Here is a 17,706-nt window from a genome sequence, read left to right on the forward strand (position 1 = left end):
TTTGGAGTTTTCTCATGTGCATGAAGTTAATGTTTGATCCATTTCATCATTTTGCTGACAACCTCCTATTTTAGTGCATGTTTGTACTTTATTTTCTTATAAAATGGTCTGATGGTCTTTCTCTTCCCTCAGACCCAGTCCACACTCATCAGAGGTACAACAGTGATTACAGTTCATCCAGTGAAAGCCCCTCTGGGACCTCCTCGGATCCAGATTACAGACAAGGTACAAGACTTCTTTAGCATCATAGTTATTCTCCTAATAGACACACAATACCTATCCTGGAAAAAATGCAGCTGAAGTAGGAATTCAATATTGAAATAGCCTACATATTTGAAATAACTAAACTCTTAGTTTTTAAGTACACAATTGTCTGTTATCTGTAAAGAGGAGAAACCAAACTCGACCTGAATGGTTCTCTGTCATGTTCCTGATGATCTAAGACCCTGCTGGTTTTCACGTGGACCATCTTATCTGTGACTTGTTTTCACCTGGAAAGGAGAAAGAAAACCATCAGTAGCCTGGGCAACAAAGCCTGGGATTGAAAACCACTGTCAAAGGATATCTGTTATTCTTTGTCTCCATTGACAGTGGACTGTTATCTGTCTAAAGCCAGATTCCCTGCTATCTTAATGCCAAACCTCACAGGACACACTTAGCGGGCAGAAAATGCACTGCTTCACCCCCTCCTGGGAGCTGCTGTCCGTCATTTATCTAATGGGATTAGATCATGGTTTCAACTATGTAGGATTGCACAAGGTAACATGCCTTCATTATCAGTGCAAAAGGAAATTGCGCAACAGACAGAGTCAAGACTTCAACACCTTAATAGTGTGGGAAACATCAGGATTGCCAATGAGCAAAAAACAGCAGCAGCTCAGATTTAATATGTCCATAACTTAACTTAACTTAACCTCTGTTGTGTTAGTGAAAAGGCCTCAATTCACTGTAAACATGGATTCAATAGTCACAGACGGACACAAGTTGGATGTATTTTTAAATTGGTACAGTGTGGCACATATCAAGAACATATAAATATCACAAGAACTCTCACACACTCTTGGGATGCAGAAGATGTATTCTGTACTGTACTCTAATTGGCAGTTTTACATGAAGTGGAATTTCAAGTTTCCATTTATTTTTTCAGAGTGTTTACTAATTTTAAGTAATTTACTCAAGAATGTCAGTGCAGCTCAAGACTGACTTAACAAAGGTCAAAAGCAGTACGGTACTTATATTCCATTTCTCAACATACCCAAGGGTATCACCTTTGGACAAAAGCCTGACATTGAGCTCAGGCAGCTGTGAGGAGTTTAGACGTACCAATGGAAACCGTGTCAATTTCATTTGGAGACGGATCAAATATATTACACATGTTCCAAAAAAAAGAGAGAATGAATTACTTTCAACTCGAAAGCACGATCAATCACAACTTCTAAGACATGAAAAGGCTCTTAATGTACTAGACAGGGCAGAACCTGTCTCAGTATATTTCAGTAGTGTATGACACACTGTTGCTGTAATGCTGAGGTGTTTTTTTTTTTTTTTTAAAGGAATTTACTTCAAGAGGACAACAGAAATATTGTTTGTTGCTTCTAATTTGACCTGGTTTCACCTCCAAAGTGTAGGTGTCTGCATCAGGAGGGTTGTGTCTGATTGTGTACGTGTGAAAAACAAATACTACTGTATGTGTGTGTTTGTTTGTACACAGCTGATACTCCCATGTCTCTTCCAGCTAAGAAACCAGGCGATGTGAGGAGGTTTGGCTCCCAGCTGGCACTTTCCTCTGAACATGATGCCCTGTCGCTGACAAGTCACAACAGGCACAGGTAACACTCACATTTGTATACAGATGGCAATTCAACAAACAAGGTACCAGTGTTGTGTCTTATCTCCCAAGTAACCAGCATACAGCTAGTAGTTTGTTTATTCGTATGGAAATCTTAACCTTCACAGGGACACTGCAGTGTCAAACTTTTTTCCAAGTTGTTTATTTCTCTGTAAAACCTTTCTTTTTGCTTTCTGAACCCATTATTCTTCTACGTGATCTCTCAGACTTAATAATAAAATATAATTTTAAGAAGTTCCACAATCAAGGCTTAGTCAAAAGACGTAACGAACTCCCTCTTATAAAGGCGAATTAAGTTACTGAATCAGTTAAAAAAGCTTTTAATAAAAAGCTGTACAGACTGGTTCATATTTACACATCTTTGAATTTGATTATTTTACATTTGTTTTATCTCTCTATGATTGATCACTTCTTGAAATCCCTCCATTTGTGCAATTGTTGTATATCGTATGGTGTGGTATTTTAGGAATCACCTTATAACAGCCACCAGATTTATTGTAAATGGAAATGGATCAAGTTTCCCCACAGGGTTATGCATGTCTTAAATCAAGTGTGTTTGCATGCGTTAGCTTTTTCCGTTCCCTAACCAGAGAAGAGAAGCCACACACGAAGCTGTGGTGTTTGGTCCTCTGGGCCACAAACAGCTGGTGATGCACAGCAGGGTCAGCCCATGCTTTACTAATGAGGTCATCTAATGTGACATCCACATTCAGCACTCTCTATCTCTTTAATCTCTGGCATTACGGAGAACTGCTGCCTGCTGTTGCTGTGCCTGCTAACAGAAAACCCATGTTTTCATTCAGCCCCTCTGCACAGAGCGCTTGTTTTCCCCCGACACTAGAGAAGGGCATTCCAGCTACTATTTGGTGTTTTTTTGTGCGAACACATTGTCTGACAAACTTTCCTCATGCTGCTACTTTCAAAAGGCAGCAGATAAAAACACTGTCCCTTCTCCAACTCCAGGCCACTTAGATCCTAACAACAACTGCGTTTAACTTTTCAGTGTTTGAAGCTAGTGGGCAGGGGAGACAACTCCTTTGTAGTGGCAGCTCCAAAGCTTAAAAAGCATTCCTCTTTCCATCAAATATACCTCCATTGACACCTTTAAGAAAAGAAAGACACTCATGTATTCATTTCAAATTGATCTTACATATTCTATTTCAGATTTGTGCACTCATGATAATATGTCCTTGTATTTTCCCACTGTCATCTATTGAAAGCCACTGTCAAAGTGCTTGTTTTAAACATGCTATGTTAATAAACTTGACCCAACTTGTCTCTATTCAGCTCTTTGACTATATTGCACTGTTGTGACTCCAGCCCTCCTCTTCTGTTCTCCTGCAGGCTGTATGAGGGGGTGGCTGATGAAGATCTGGTGGAGGCGGAGCTGCTCCTCCAGAGGCAGGAGGAAGAGGTGCAGCGGCTCCAGGCCCACCTGGCCAACAGGCTCTCCAGGGCCAACCTCTACCCTGCAGATGACCCCCTGGCCCCATCTCGCACTTCCATGCTCGACCTTCGGGACCCCCTCCACTCCTCTTCTGTTCCTCTTCGCAAACCCAAGGTTTTTGCTCTTAACGCTTTACCAGACTCCAGAATTTGCTTCAATCTGTGTTTTTAACTAATCATGCCAACTTTGAGGTTAACTTCAGGTATTTCGGTCTTGTTTTTTTTGTTTGTTAAAAATGTGCTTTATCACTTTAGAACTTTTTTTTACCACATTTAAACGAACACACGTGACACAACTAACTCTTGAACTCCCAAAGTCATTTAAAAGACATTATTTCAACACGCACACTGCAAGAGGAACTCCCTACATCCAATGTCTGACTATACTTTGCTTGAAGCTTGTTTATATGGCAAAATGTGATGAGAGATGTACAATTGAACTCACTTGAACTCATTGGCAACTAGCTTGTTATTGCTATGCTCACTGGAAGTGCTAATAATACAAATTGCTGACTGGAAATCATAATTCTTATCAGCCTGCATACGGTAATTAACAAATATGGGATTGTGGTACATGTGGTTTCTTTTGGTTACGCTTGGATTTATCCCACGTACTATCACAAAATCTGTCAGCACAATGGTAAACATAGCAACCAATCTGCTGATGTTTGCAGTAAATACCAATACTGTTTATCATCTATATTCCTAATAGGTTAATTATACATGCAAAGGCGAGGCATACTTCCTGTACTGCTCTTTGTAGATCCCAAATTGATTTAATTTCTGCTGAGGGGGGTTTCCAGTTTGTAAACAATAACCTTTGAGCTAAGGCAAAGGAATCTGGCTCATCCACTTCTGGTAAGACCTGGTTACAGAACGTGACAACAAGGAAGTGGGTGTAATAAAAAAGCATCACATGAGCTGTTGTCATTGAAATTAGATAATCAGAGCAGCCATTACAACATGCAGTGTGAATAAGTCATGTGTGTATCATAGATGTTTTTGTATCATAATGCAACACTGACAACACGGAAACATGAGCACAATCAGTTGTCATAACAGCAAAAACAAAGGCCAAGGTTGAATATTATTCTTCAATATGTTTGGGTAAAATAAAGATGTCTCTTATTACTTTTTATCTTTACCCCAATGGCAGAACTTCCACGGGCCTGAGTTTGTGAAGATGACCAGTGAGCCGTGTGTGGCCCTATCTGTTCCCTCTTCCATCATGGTAAGAAAGTACTTTTCCTCCTTTTTATTCAATGATTCCATGATGTTTCCAGAAGAAAGTGCATTATTTTTTCATTACTATTCCATAACTCTCTCTCTCTGCCCAAAAGAAGCGTGGTAAGGTGGAGGAGGTGCAGAGGAAGGTGGGTGTGGTGCTGCTGAACGGCCAAAAGCTGGAGCTGAGCTGTGACATCAAGGCCGTTTGTAAAGACGTTCTCGATATGGTGGTTGCTCACATCGGGCTTGTGGAGCACAATCTCTTCGGACTAGCATACCTCAGAGGTAGCTAATGTAGCCTGTTTTTATCTGTAGTTTGAGTTGCATGAATGTACACCTCAGGCATATGTAGGGGTAGTCCGTCTTCTATATTGTGTGCTATTGTTTGGCTGTGTTGCGGTTACCATAGCTTTTTTAGTTAACCAATGTTAGGTCTGTCACTGATCCACGTTGACCTTAAATACCTTCTCCTCCCACAAAAAAACACTCAGGAATCCAAGGTTTCTCATGAAAGACCTTTGAGTGGTACATGATTCATCCTAGAGAAAAATGTATTTAATTAAATTTTAAGCATGTCAGATATGGTTTGATTATTTTTTAGTGCAGAGATTTGTGGTATTTCTATGAAAATTCATTTCTACAACTCATTTAGGATGCAAAATGTTGCTGCATGAATTCATTCTTACTCTATCCCAACCGTCTCTCCCTAAAAAACACACTCACAGATGATGAGTTTTTTTTCGTTGAACCTGATGCCAAACTGACCAAGGTGGCCCCAGAGGGATGGAAGGAGGACCCTAAGAAGAAGAAATCAGATGTTCCTTTTAATCTTTTCTTACGCATCAAATTCTTTATTGATGACGTCAACCTCATACAGTAAGTATATGTTTTGGTAGCAAGTTACATCGTTAAAGAACAATGGACCCGTGTTTTGCAATATAGACAATAAGACAACCAAATATGTGTGCATTTATTTGTGTACAACAGGCATGCTATGACCAAACATCAGTACTACCTACAGCTGAGGAAGGATATCTTGGAGGAGAGGATGCGCTGTGACACAGAAAGTGTCATGCTGTTAGCTTCACTGGCACTGCAGGCTGAATTCAGTGACTACCAGCCTGAGGTACCGACTCTCTTGAATACATCTAAGGGTTACTAGTCAGCCGCCAACCCTTCAAATGCTGGATTTAACTGAATTGTGAAATTGTTTTATTTTTATATATTATAAAAAGTGTTGCTAAATATATCAATTTTGATGTAGAATGTGAGTTAAAGACTTCTATTTTAAACAATTGAATTGAATAAGACTACAATTAATTGTAGTCTTATTCAATTCATGAACTGACCTATAGCGGTGTTTCTTCCTGTGCCTCAGCTCCACGGGAAGACCTACTTCAGGCTGGAGCACTACCTCCCGGTGTCTGTCCTGGATAGAGTTGACCAGACGACCATCAAGGAGGAGCTGCCCAAACTTCACAGCAACTACTACGGGGCGTCTGAGTCTGAGGCAGAGTTTGAGTTTCTCAAGGTCAGCAAGATCAGAGAATAAAGGAATCGTGATTTCTTACAGACTGCCCAAAAATATTTCAGTTATTGCTACACAAGTGTTTATTTTGTGACAAACACAGTGAATAGTTGTTTGCACACAATGGCCTTGGTTCCAGGAAAAAGTGACAAATGGTTTATTTTTACAGAAAAAGTTATACGCTTGAGTTGATACTTGACAACAGACCAAAGAATTGCAGTGTCAACTACAAACAAAAGTCCTAGCACGGCCTTTTGCCATATTCATAGTCCACTAAAGCCTCTCTTTTGTCTTCAATACCTTTATTCATCCCATTGAAGGGAAATGTACATAGTTACAGCAAAAGTGATACAAATAAATACAAATATAACAATATTCTATAAAAGGGCATGCACAAAAATATCAAAATTAGAAAAATGTAAAAGTTATTCAAATGCCACTAAATCATATTGAATAACATCATTTTTTATTTAACCAGATCAAATGTTTTGCATCCATATCTGATCACATTCTGATGATAAACCTTTTGACTGCATTAACTTTTCAAGTACTTTAATCTGTTTTAAAACACTTTCACATCCCTCCCCCCTAAATCAATACAGTACTGTGTATTTGTGAGAATGAAAGACTAATTTATTTTATTTTGATTGTCTTAAAGGTGAGCCAGAGACTGACAGAGTATGGGGTCCATTTCCACCGGGTACTTCCTGAGAAGCGGTCCCAGACGGGCATCATGTTGGGGGTCTACTCCAAGGGGGTGCTCATCTTTGAGGTTCTTAACGGAAATCGGACCCCGGTGCTAAGGTTCCCTTGGAGGGAAACTAAAAAGATTTCCTTTATAGTATGTACTTGTCTTTACTATCAAAAATAAAACTATGCCACATGTAATTCGTTCACTAACTAAACCTAGATGCTCCTCACTTTCACTAAAATGTTTAACCTCTCACCCTGAAGAAAAAGAAGATTTGCCTGCAGAACACATCAGATGGGATTAAGCACCTGTTTCAGACGGACAGCAACAAGACCTGTCAGTATCTGCTCCAGCTCTGCTCATACCAGCACAAATTCCACCTGCAGATGAAGGCTCGCCAGAGCAACCAGGAGCTTCAGGACCTAGGTAGGAGAGAAGCAAGCAGCCACACATAATATGCCCTCAGGCTCAGACAGATGGGAATATTTGGCCAGCAAGGCGTTGCATTTAGTTCCATTGAGAGGAGCACGTCACAGACATTTTCCACACAGCAGGCTGAAAAGTGATATATCAGAGTGTCCAGAGAAAGGCCGAGCTCCAGATAATGTCAACAGTAAACTACATTGTTTCCAGCAACAGCTGCATGCGTCAGCCATCCCACATATCCTCTCCAGATAGTAGCTGGAGCCCACTCATTTCCCTCTCTGAATTCACATTCAAGTAGTTATTAACCTGAACATAAAAGCATATCATATTCTCCATATTATGTCAATCATCATGTCCATTGTCTTATCTGTCCATGTATCTATCCCATTTATACATGTGACTCAAACATATGGGCATTTCTTAACAGTTGATTTATCATGTTCATGTTGCCTTGCTTGGATTGATTTGACAGAAGCTTTGTCTGTATCACGCCCCATACTCCTACCAGATTGTTGACATGAAGTCACAACTAAGTTTATATTTTGAGTGCCAAGAAGAGCAGCCAGACCATTAGCTATGATGATTAAGATGGATATCTCTAGAAAGAACCTTAACCGTGCTGATTTTTCCGTCTAGACAATAATTACTTCAGACTGCTGAGTTAATGAAACGGATCAACCCTCAGGCTCTTTGGAATTCCCTTGCTTTATTCACTTGTTTTACTTTTGTTAATTACTTTTTATAGCAGACACATTATTTCAGTATCCAAAAGTATCAGTATCTCTGACTTTGACTTTTGACTTTGACTAAACTGGTTCCATGTTGAAAAACTACCACATTAAAATAATCTTACATATATTTGTATAGCGATAAAAGCAGAATAATATTGTATTTTATAATAATATTGTACTGTAGAATGAGCCATTTTGCATAATAAGTACTTTTACTTTTGAAACTTTTAGTACATTTAGGTGATAATACTTATACTATAATACTTTTGTTTAAGTGACATTTTGAATTCAGGACTTTTACTTGTAATGGAGTAATTTTATAATGTACCTTAGTATTTTACTTTTACTTAACAGATCCAAGTTCTTATTCCACCATTCCCAAAATCTCATTATTTTCAACTATCCAGTGACCTTTTTTTTTGCGTGTACTTTCTTTTAATCAGAAAACTGCCCCTTGAGCAGTCTGCAGTATTCCCTGGACTCTCGGAGTGGAGACTCTGTGGGGAGGACGGTGAGCTCGGGCAGCCTGGCCCCCAGCTTATCAACGCGCTCCAACCCAGACCAGCTGAAGAGGATCTCCTACTCCGAGGTGGCCCTCCACAAGGCCACCTCTGGCTCCGTGTTGGTCCAAGATGAGCTTCACTTTCCAGGTTTCAATCCAGTGGCCTCCACGGTCCTTTCCAATCCGCGGATAATGAGTCGCTCTCACCACAATCTGGGACAGATGCCAGAGTCTCCAGAGCACCGGATGGCAAAGGCGTTTCAAGGCCAGTCGCAGGCCAGCCTGAGTCAGGCGCCACCAAACCAAGCGCCCTCTCACTTCCAGCAACACCAGAGAGCCAGCTCAGACACAGACTCCATCTCACACCAACAGGACAAGTGAGTCGAAAAAAGTCAAATGTTGAGGAAAAGTCTAAAAACACTAGCATTTGAAGGGTAAATTGAGAATAAAAGTATAGTGCATGTTGTAAATGCTGACATTATTTCATTACTTTGCCATCCCTCAAACGACTCAGGAACTGTAATATGTTATGCATTTGCACGCCTTTTAGTTTGCCCTTTTAAAATGTTATTTCATGCTCAGTTAAGGAAATGGGATCTTGTTTTTATTAGTTGGCCCTCTGTGAAGTATTTAATGGCAGAGTCTCCAAGCTCACTTCAGGAGGGGCTGAGTTTACTAAATGAGGAATTGTTACTGGGCTGTGGCTCTGCCTAACACCACAGAGACACAGAGAGCTCCACCTCAAGCCTCTAATTAGCCCTCCGGGGGTCTGTGTGTGTGGGTGCTTTAATGTGTGCCTATTCCTATTTCAACTTAGTAACGTCTGTCTGCCAGTAACTCCCTCTCGTGTCAGCTTTACAGATGACATGTGTGATATTTCTTCTCTACGAATGATACTGAAACGTTAGTAGTTAAAGAAATACATTTTAGACTAAGGCAAGCACACTTTCGTTGACCCTTTGTAACATGAAAAGTTTCCCCCTCAAGCTAAATCTTCTCCTCTGACTCTCCTCTCAGATCTTTGGGAGCAGTGTCCCACAGCAGCCCAGTATGGAGCGTCAGCAGTTCCAGAAAGGAATCTGACTCTTCTTCCACAGAGGATACTAGCCAGGCTTATGTAGTTGGTAAGAACGCTGACCTTCGTATGTTGTGGCTCCCTGGGGATGGATAGTATAACTAGTGGTGTTCCTGTCTGCTCATATACATTCATGTAATTGTATTTTGTTAGAGACTTTAGAAAGGTTAATATATATCACCAGCAGTTAATTTATCGCTCTGTGAAGCTACAGTCATGAGATAAACAAAATGCATCTTAAGTTAATTGCCACTTACCTATATGCCTAAATATAAAAAAGTTTTCGAATGAACATTTGGAAAGAAAGTCATTATAATGAAAATGGTATATCCTGTTAACTGGCAGTGATGTCTACAACAAGAGAATTGCAGTGGATATTTGTATGACTGGCTGCACATTACTAGTAAACGGTAAAAGGGAAAGGTCACATTTGAAATGTAATACTTTTTAAGAGTTTAGTATTGTTTAACCTGCTGTTCAACAGCTAAGTAAACCTCATGGGGAAACCTCAATGATGGTGTTAAATGACCTTCAGTTTACTGACTTGATTGCTCATCATCCATTTTAAAAACCAAATAGTTTCTGTATAAAATGGCCCGATGCAACGGCATGTTAATTATGAATCGATGAAAATGTAATATTTCCTTTATTATTGTCTGTAAATGGAGCCAAAGATTTCATTGTTCTATTGAATATTTGTTTTAAAAGAAAGCACGGCCTTGCTAATATATTTTTTTTTCTCTCCCCAGGTGTCAGTATGCACAGTTCCTCTGGACCACCGTCAACCCCAGCCTCTGTTAACGGCATGTATTACAATATCCATCTTTCATTTTCCCAGATACAAACACTCTGGATTTCCATGCTTTGTATACAGTATCATGTTGAATTGCAGGAAATCTTAGACTGCTCTCTTCCACAGCTTGTGTCGTAACATTATTAATCCCCTTCTTCAATCTGGTGAACCATATGCCGATCGTGGCGCAGCCAAGTACGGATATACAAACCAAAAAAAAAAAGAGGCTGTGTTCTAAATCATAATTATATAATGCAGAATTGAGTCTCTGTCCTCTCAGGGCTGCCTGCCTGCGGAACTGCCCCCAGCCCCCCATTTAATAGCCTCATACTTGGCACTAAACTCATGACCTTCCCTTTCATCCGAGCTTAACCCGTCTTTTTAGGCCCATTAGCCAACAGTGCTAAAGTAGGGGTCGTGCAGCAACACTGTATGCGTGCCCGAGCCGATTAATAGTTGCAGTGTGGATATACTAATCCCCTCCGGTATTATGTGTGATATCAATCCAACAAAATGACTCTGTTATGGTTCAATCACAATGAGCTAATCATGTTTTAACCATATATTACAGTAGCTATAACAAATGTGTCTTTGTGTTCCACAGATTCACTTAAGAAAAAGGTCATTGCCTTGCCGTCTCCAGAAAGAGAAATCACAACTGTAAACCTGAAGAAAGATGTGAAATATGGCCTGGGTAAGGGTGAACATTCATTCTCCTGAAATAATAACTGAACTTCCCACTGAGTTTCTGTTGCCACCTATTAGCTTTCAGAGTCAACAAGCATTTACTGTTATGTTTTGTGATTGTGTTTGAATGTGAGTGTGTATTTACATCTGTTTGTGTGTGTTCTCCAGGGTTCCAGGTGGTTGGAGGGCAGAACTCTCGTGTGGAGCTTGGCACCATCATTAGCTCCATCACTCCTGGAGGTCCTGCTGATGTCAACGGCTGCCTCAAACCTGGTAGGCTAGTGTTTGGATAGACTCCTACATATAGGTAACAGTTAGCAGTCCTAGCTTGTGTGTAACAGTTGTAATGTTGGTGCAGGTGACCGGCTGATCTCAGTGAATGATGTGAAATTAGAAGGCCTCTCTCATTCCACTACCATTGAAATCCTTCAAAATGCTCCAGATGATGTGACTCTAGTGGTGCTACAGCCCAAAGAGAGGCTTTACAAAGGTAAGAGGAGAGATATGAGTGTAGTGTTTTGTTTGGTATGTACAGGGTGCATAACCAGTTTTATCTCTTACATCCAGACTTGCAGACCGATCTCAATATTTGTCCTTCTTGTTTTGACAGAGTCTTCTTCAGGCTATGTTCCCTACCCAGCCAAGTCTGCATTGAAGGCACTTAACTCTGACCAGAGACGAGAACTAGACTTTGATACATCGGAGGAGGAGCAGGCGGGAACAGGAAGTCCCAGCCCTCCTCTCCACGGCGCTGGCACGCCGTCATCCGGCTCCTCCCCGGTCCACCAGCACACCAGCTTCAGCTCTCAGGACTCCAGGACCAGCAGTGTTGCTAAAATCAGCCCACCAATTGTTGATGTCCGGCAGTGCCTAGAAAGAATGACAAATTCTAGCACAGCTGCAACCTCTGCCACACATCAGAGACCAGAACCTAACGTGGGTTTGGAACCCACCCCACCGGCTCTGCCGCCCAAAACGAGAAAAGCTAAAGTAGCAGAAGCTCCCAAGGTTTCTGAGCACTCTGACTGGGGGGATTCGGACATGGATGAGGAGACTCTTTCCAGTAGTCAAGAGAAACTCAAAATCAAAAAGGTGCGACCTTTGTGTTTATGAATTCATTGTTTTACATGGATCCTTTGCTTTTATACAAAAACCCTCAACAGATGTGTGAACCAAAACTCACAAAAGGTTTTTAATCCTGGTGGAAAAAATATAAATCAACTTTTGGTAATGAGGATACGAATGGCTGTTTCCCAAACAAGCATTACACATTACCTTTCAGATGCTTGGCACAACTAACTCCCTGTTGTAAACAACCTTTGCCTATCATTACATTTACGATGTCAATGCAGGGCAGTCTGTTACCTTTACACTGCATGTCATCGCTTGAGTTTAATATCTATATTTCTTCCTCAGCGTAACCTAGTTCAGCTTCCTCACTCTCCCTTGATCCCTTTATCTTTCTGCATGTTCCACCTTGTGATAATTCAACTTAATAATCTTCTCTGTTTGCAGGAAAACATCATGGAAAATTGTAATGGTAATGCCCCAGGGGTCAATACCAATAGTCTCCGTCCAGGAGAACTATTTGATGTTGAGCTGTCTAAAAAAGACAGCAGCCTGGGCATAAGTGTCACGGTACTGTTCGGAAAGGTTTTCACGCTTTCTTTGTTTCGCCCCTTTCCCCCTCATCATGTTGTCTGTTTGTGCTTATGTGTCGCTGGGTATGGTATGCTTTCCTAACACTAAATGTTGTCAGGTCTGAAGCTCTAACAGAAATAACATCCACCAAATTATTTTTGCATGCACTTTTTTTAATCACTAAGGAATATCTTTTTTTATGAAGTCACAGTATTTTTCTGTTCATTCATAGGAAGTGCAGTTTAAACAGGACTGTTACGTGAGCTTTCTCATGACTTTGCTTATTGTTGCTGACTCCAGAGTCACTTACTGATGCTAATATTATGTCTCCCTGAAGGATTTTGAACACCTTACAGTAAAAGCTCAATAACAGATTACATCACTGTGTGTCATCAGACCAGGGTTGCTGTCCAATATGATTTTAGAATAAACACTGATTCATTGTGTATTGCAATAATGATTACTATTTAACTTAACAATACACTTTCATAACCAAATGGACACTGATGAAGGCTTCTCATTGTCTCTGATTATTAGGATTTAACCTCTCAGGAATTTTGTCAATAACATCACGGTGGAGGATTTTCTTTTCATTTGCAAATAATTCATAGTTGCAGTATGATAAAGGCTTTGTCTAACTTGTATTTTACATTTATTTGAAAAAAATAAAGCATAATTTTGACAAGAAACTTTTTCTGCTTAACTGTAAATACAATTGGTGAAATCACCAGCTAATGATATTTTAAAACAAACAACTCCAACGTGCCTTCAAATACTTCTTGTGAAGTTTGGTTGATATTTATTTATACTAACAGTCTTCATAATAAACCAAGATTATATTCTGAACCATTAGTTAAGACTAAGCCTTTATCATTTAACATTACACCTCAAATGAAAACAAAACCTTCCACACCTGTCATCAACCCCCATAAATAATACATAACGAACCATTCTCTCTTTGGCTAATTGGACTAAAGAGGTGTGTTCCTGTCTTAGGGTGGCGTCAACACGACTGTTCGACATGGAGGCATCTACGTCAAAGGCATCATACCGAAGGGAGCTGCTGAGCTCGACGGAAGAATTAAGAAAGGTGAAGTAAAGACACAGAAATATTTAATTATAAAGTGAATAATTGGAGCAAACAAGGTGTTAATAAGATTTATTTTTGTTTGTGTCCTGTGCTCAGGTGATCGTGTGATGGCTGTCAATGGAACAAGTCTGGAGGGAGCCACTCATCAGCAAGCAGTGGAGGCTCTGCGAGACACTGGGCAGGTGAGGGATGACATTTACCCGAGCACCCTGCTGACAAGCTGTTTAGTCTCAGCCCAGCTGGCCACTAACGACAAGTAAACATCTGCTTCCTCAGACTGTGCACTTGTTGCTGGAGAAAGGTCATCCGCCGGCAGACAGTGTCCATGCTCCCCTCACGCCTCAGAGCACGTTACTAACTGCGAACAGCTACCAAGACCCGAACAAGAATAAAAAGCAGCCGCTTCAGGTCAAAGAGAAACCGGAGTACAACTTTGTTACAGAAGGTGAGGCAACACGAAGCTTTATAGCAAATGTTTGGTTTGTTGATTAACCAAAACATAAAGACTTTCTGCAAAAGCAGGTGTAGTTTGTGGGAATGCAAATAGTTCCTACATGTGTAAGTATTGTATAAAAATTGAAAAATGTTAACTTAACCTTTTAATATTAAGGAAAATAGTGTGACATTTTTAATAGGTTTAGAGCTGTTTTTAAGTTTCAACAAAACACTCTGATGATTCTTTAACGCTTGGCAATTAGAGCTGCAGGATTTTGTAAAAATAAAACGTATTACAATTATATTAGCTGATAATGCAATTGCCTTTTGCAATATTTGGGGGGATGATCACAATATTCCCAGTTATGATGCTGTTAAAGAGAATCTCTAAAAAAACAAACATTTTCTTTAATGTTTGCAGGTAGGACTTCTCTTTAGATGCACAAAACATTCCACATATTTTTGCTCAATATTGCCTTAACTGTGATTTGGATATTGCACTAATCCATATTGTGGTTTCAATGCAATTTCAAATAATTGTGAGGTCCCATTTACAACAATGTACTACAGTACTTACACATCTAGATACATCACATACCGGTAATAACAAAAAAAAGTTCAAGTTGAGTGTCCATTACGCTGTTCCTGCATGTGTCTCTCCCCACAGACAATATGTTTGAGGTGTTACTGCTGAAGAACACGTCAGGCCTGGGCTTCAGTTTCAGTCGGGAGGAGCACATCCCTGATGAACCCCACGGCTCCAGCATGGTGCGGGTTAAAAAGCTGTTTCCTGGCCAACCAGCTGCAGAGAGCGGCCGCATCAACGTTGGCGACATCATCATGCGGGTCAATCAGACCCCTCTCAAAGGACTCTCACAACATGTAAGTAGAATATGTCTCACTGCTGTCATCGAGCAGTCATAGAAATAATTATTAACTTGGAAAAGTAAGGAAGCGCTATGAGTAATGGGGGGAAGAAATCAGTTTCTCCTCTGTTTTTCTGAATTAACAGGAGGTGATTTCAGCCTTGCGAGGAACGGGACAGGAGGTGAATTTGCTTCTTTGTAGACCTGAATATGGAGTTCTTCCTGAAATGGACAGTTCAGCTTTGGTAAGTACATAATATATTTTCTTTCTAGCTACTGCTTGGACACTTCAAGTACCGGAAATAGCTGAAAAATGTATTTAAACAAATGTATTTCCCAGTCTCCTAAGTCATCACCGCGGAAGGAGCCTCAGACCCAGGCAGAGCCGAGCCGGAGCCTGGACAGGGCGACCTCTCCTCCGGGGGCACAGGGCCAGACGGGTCGAGTCAGCGTGGAGGACGCCCTGGAGAGGCTGCTGCTCAAAAACCCCGGCCGACAAAACAGCTACAGCGACAGCACTGATGGGGATGAAGAGGTGGAAGAAGCCTTCAGCCCAAACCCAGCAGAGCACAACAGGCAAGCGTGGGAGCGGAGTGTCTACCTCAACCCCAGCAACAACCTGGGACTGGGACGATACGACAGCACGGGTCAGCTGGACGATACCATCAACCCAGCCTTCTACTCCCCAAACCTGTCCATTACAAGATCGGACCTCACCAAGAGGTACGCATGGAGTAAATGAATAATGCATAATATCTGCATTAATGGTATTCTCTGATATTAAATGTTTTTTCTTTGTGGTCTTTTGGCAGGTTTCCTTCTTCCCCTGTTACAGCTGATTTGGAGTCGTCCTCCCTTCATATGGTGTCCTCCCCCACTGCTCCAAGCCCTGATCCCCTGCCTCCTCCTTTGCCTCTGCCCTTAAACCTCACTGTGTCTGGCAATGGACAGGAAATGGAGGACTTTGTCCCGGTAAGGCCTTAGAAAAAAAAAAGGGTTTCACTCGACCAATGGTCATTTTTCTAACTGAGCTTTTTCTCCGTTACTAGGAAGTGGAGCTAAGAGTCTCCCTGGTGAAGTCAGAAAAAGGCAGCCTTGGCTTCACCCTCACCAAAGGAAGTGATCACGGGTGTTACATCCATGACATCGTCCAGGATCCAGCCAAAGGAGATGGCAGTCTCAAGCCCGGGGACCGAATGATTATGGTACAAATTCAGCCCTGATCCCTTTCATCGCAGCCTAAAGTTTGATCAACCTATGGTTTAGGTGCACAATATAAACCCAAAGAGATATGGTGTCAGAAAAAAATGTTAAGGAAACATTTTTGGACCTAAGACAAGATTAGGGCAAGCAGAACAAGGCTAGCTGTTTTCCACTGCTTCTAGTCATTTTGCTACGCTAAGCTAGAAGCTGTTTCCCAATTGTATGAATCTTTATTTTCTTCCTGCAGGTGAACAACACAGATGTGAGCAACATGGGCCACACAGAGGTGGTCAATCTTGTGCGCGCTGCTCCCCGTGTGGTTGACTTGGTGGTAGGGAGGGTCCTGGAGGCTCCCAAGCCCCCAATAGAAGCCCACCTGCTGCCTGACATTGACTTTGAGGACAGCCAAGAACCCATGGGTAAGAAACAGATCTTAAAATAAAAAAATTCAGGCACACTGCTAACAAGTGTTGCATCATTTATAGGTTCTTTAAGTATTCATTGTTTTACTGCTTGTCCTACCACCAGGTTTGGTACTGGACGGTGGCAGTGACAGTGTTTACGATGTCTTGTTTGTGAGAGAAGTCCTGCCCGGCTCAATGGCCTATGAGGAGGGCACCCTGAGGCCACTTGATCTGATCCACTACATCAACGGTGCTCCCACACAGGACCTGACTCTGAGTGAGAGCACCAGACTGCTGGAGCTCTCCCTCAACGACCTCACACTGAAGGCCACAAGGTAATCCTATGAAGAATTACACATGTTTCCTGGCTCAAGATACTGCATGTGGACCATTTCATTCACTTTTTTTTTGTCAAAAGGGATGGAAAGCCTGTTTCTCCTGGTCGGAAAAGTGTCTCTTTTCTTAACAACAATGTTAGCCCCAAGATTTCATCCAGCATGAACGGTATGTTTCAAACATTTACGGTGTTAACTGAGAACAACAAAAAACTTGTCTGTTATTTTGTTCTTAATTGCAACATTGTTTTCTGTTTAAGGGTTTATTAAAGGAGAAGATCCCAGAGATACAGAGTGTATTGCAGCACTTTGTCCTTTAGAGGTAAGTTGAGTCAGTTTGGCTAAATATTAAATTATGCTTCAATTAAAAGCTGTTTAAATGTTGCATTTATGTTATTTCTGTATTGAATGTCAAGCAAACAGTTCAAAGAAGGTTGAAATGTTGTACACAATAATGTTGTGTTGGCTGTCATCAAATGCTTGACTGTTACCATCAAGCTTTGTCTGTTAAGAAATCATTACTTTAATGACTTGTTCACTTCCTAGCAGTATACTAAAGTTTGAAATCATGGATTAAAGGTGATGGCACGTTTGTTTGTTGAATTTGCAGGAGGAAATCATCAGGCTGGATATGGAGAAGCTGCAGTCAGGAGGTCTGGGCTTCTCTGTGATCGGAGGAGAAAGAGGAATTTTTGTCAAGTCCATCACACCGGGAGGAATAGCAGAGTCCTCGGGAAAACTGCAAGTGGGAGACAGGCTGCTGAAAGTGAGTGGTGT

General features: G+C 41.1%; 1 protein-coding gene across 7 annotated transcripts in view; it reads left to right on the top strand.

The window, feature by feature from the left end:
* The window catches only part of ptpn13 (protein tyrosine phosphatase non-receptor type 13), a 43,577-nt gene that overhangs the window by 21,931 nt on the left and 3,940 nt on the right, over positions 1–17,706 (top strand). For 2 of the 7 annotated variants that reach the window (XM_079660715.1, XM_079660719.1), the window contains 31 exons: positions 133–225; positions 1,736–1,829; positions 3,194–3,410; positions 4,452–4,526; positions 4,636–4,807; positions 5,248–5,398; positions 5,510–5,648; positions 5,901–6,053; positions 6,709–6,891; positions 7,005–7,167; positions 8,342–8,777; positions 9,418–9,524; positions 10,225–10,278; positions 10,873–10,962; positions 11,124–11,228; positions 11,314–11,445; positions 11,566–12,047; positions 12,471–12,608; positions 13,593–13,686; positions 13,783–13,868; positions 13,963–14,131; positions 14,789–15,003; positions 15,134–15,232; positions 15,328–15,710; positions 15,800–15,959; positions 16,037–16,192; positions 16,438–16,609; positions 16,719–16,929; positions 17,013–17,098; positions 17,190–17,251; positions 17,540–17,695. In XM_079660715.1, coding sequence (XP_079516841.1) covers positions 133–225; positions 1,736–1,829; positions 3,194–3,410; positions 4,452–4,526; positions 4,636–4,807; positions 5,248–5,398; positions 5,510–5,648; positions 5,901–6,053; positions 6,709–6,891; positions 7,005–7,167; positions 8,342–8,777; positions 9,418–9,524; positions 10,225–10,278; positions 10,873–10,962; positions 11,124–11,228; positions 11,314–11,445; positions 11,566–12,047; positions 12,471–12,608; positions 13,593–13,686; positions 13,783–13,868; positions 13,963–14,131; positions 14,789–15,003; positions 15,134–15,232; positions 15,328–15,710; positions 15,800–15,959; positions 16,037–16,192; positions 16,438–16,609; positions 16,719–16,929; positions 17,013–17,098; positions 17,190–17,251; positions 17,540–17,695 — 5,033 coding nt within the window. The remainder of the gene's footprint in view (positions 1–132; positions 226–1,735; positions 1,830–3,193; positions 3,411–4,451; positions 4,527–4,635; positions 4,808–5,247; positions 5,399–5,509; positions 5,649–5,900; positions 6,054–6,708; positions 6,892–7,004; positions 7,168–8,341; positions 8,778–9,417; positions 9,525–10,224; positions 10,279–10,872; positions 10,963–11,123; positions 11,229–11,313; positions 11,446–11,565; positions 12,048–12,470; positions 12,609–13,592; positions 13,687–13,782; positions 13,869–13,962; positions 14,132–14,788; positions 15,004–15,133; positions 15,233–15,327; positions 15,711–15,799; positions 15,960–16,036; positions 16,193–16,437; positions 16,610–16,718; positions 16,930–17,012; positions 17,099–17,189; positions 17,252–17,539; positions 17,696–17,706) is intronic. The other 5 variants (XM_079660717.1, XM_079660721.1, XM_079660716.1 and 2 more) reach the window with 3 other exon arrangements.

The sequence above is a fragment of the Notothenia rossii genome (assembly GCF_949606895.1).
Source record: "Notothenia rossii genome assembly, chromosome: 11".
Classification (NCBI taxonomy): domain Eukaryota; kingdom Metazoa; phylum Chordata; class Actinopteri; order Perciformes; family Nototheniidae; genus Notothenia; species Notothenia rossii.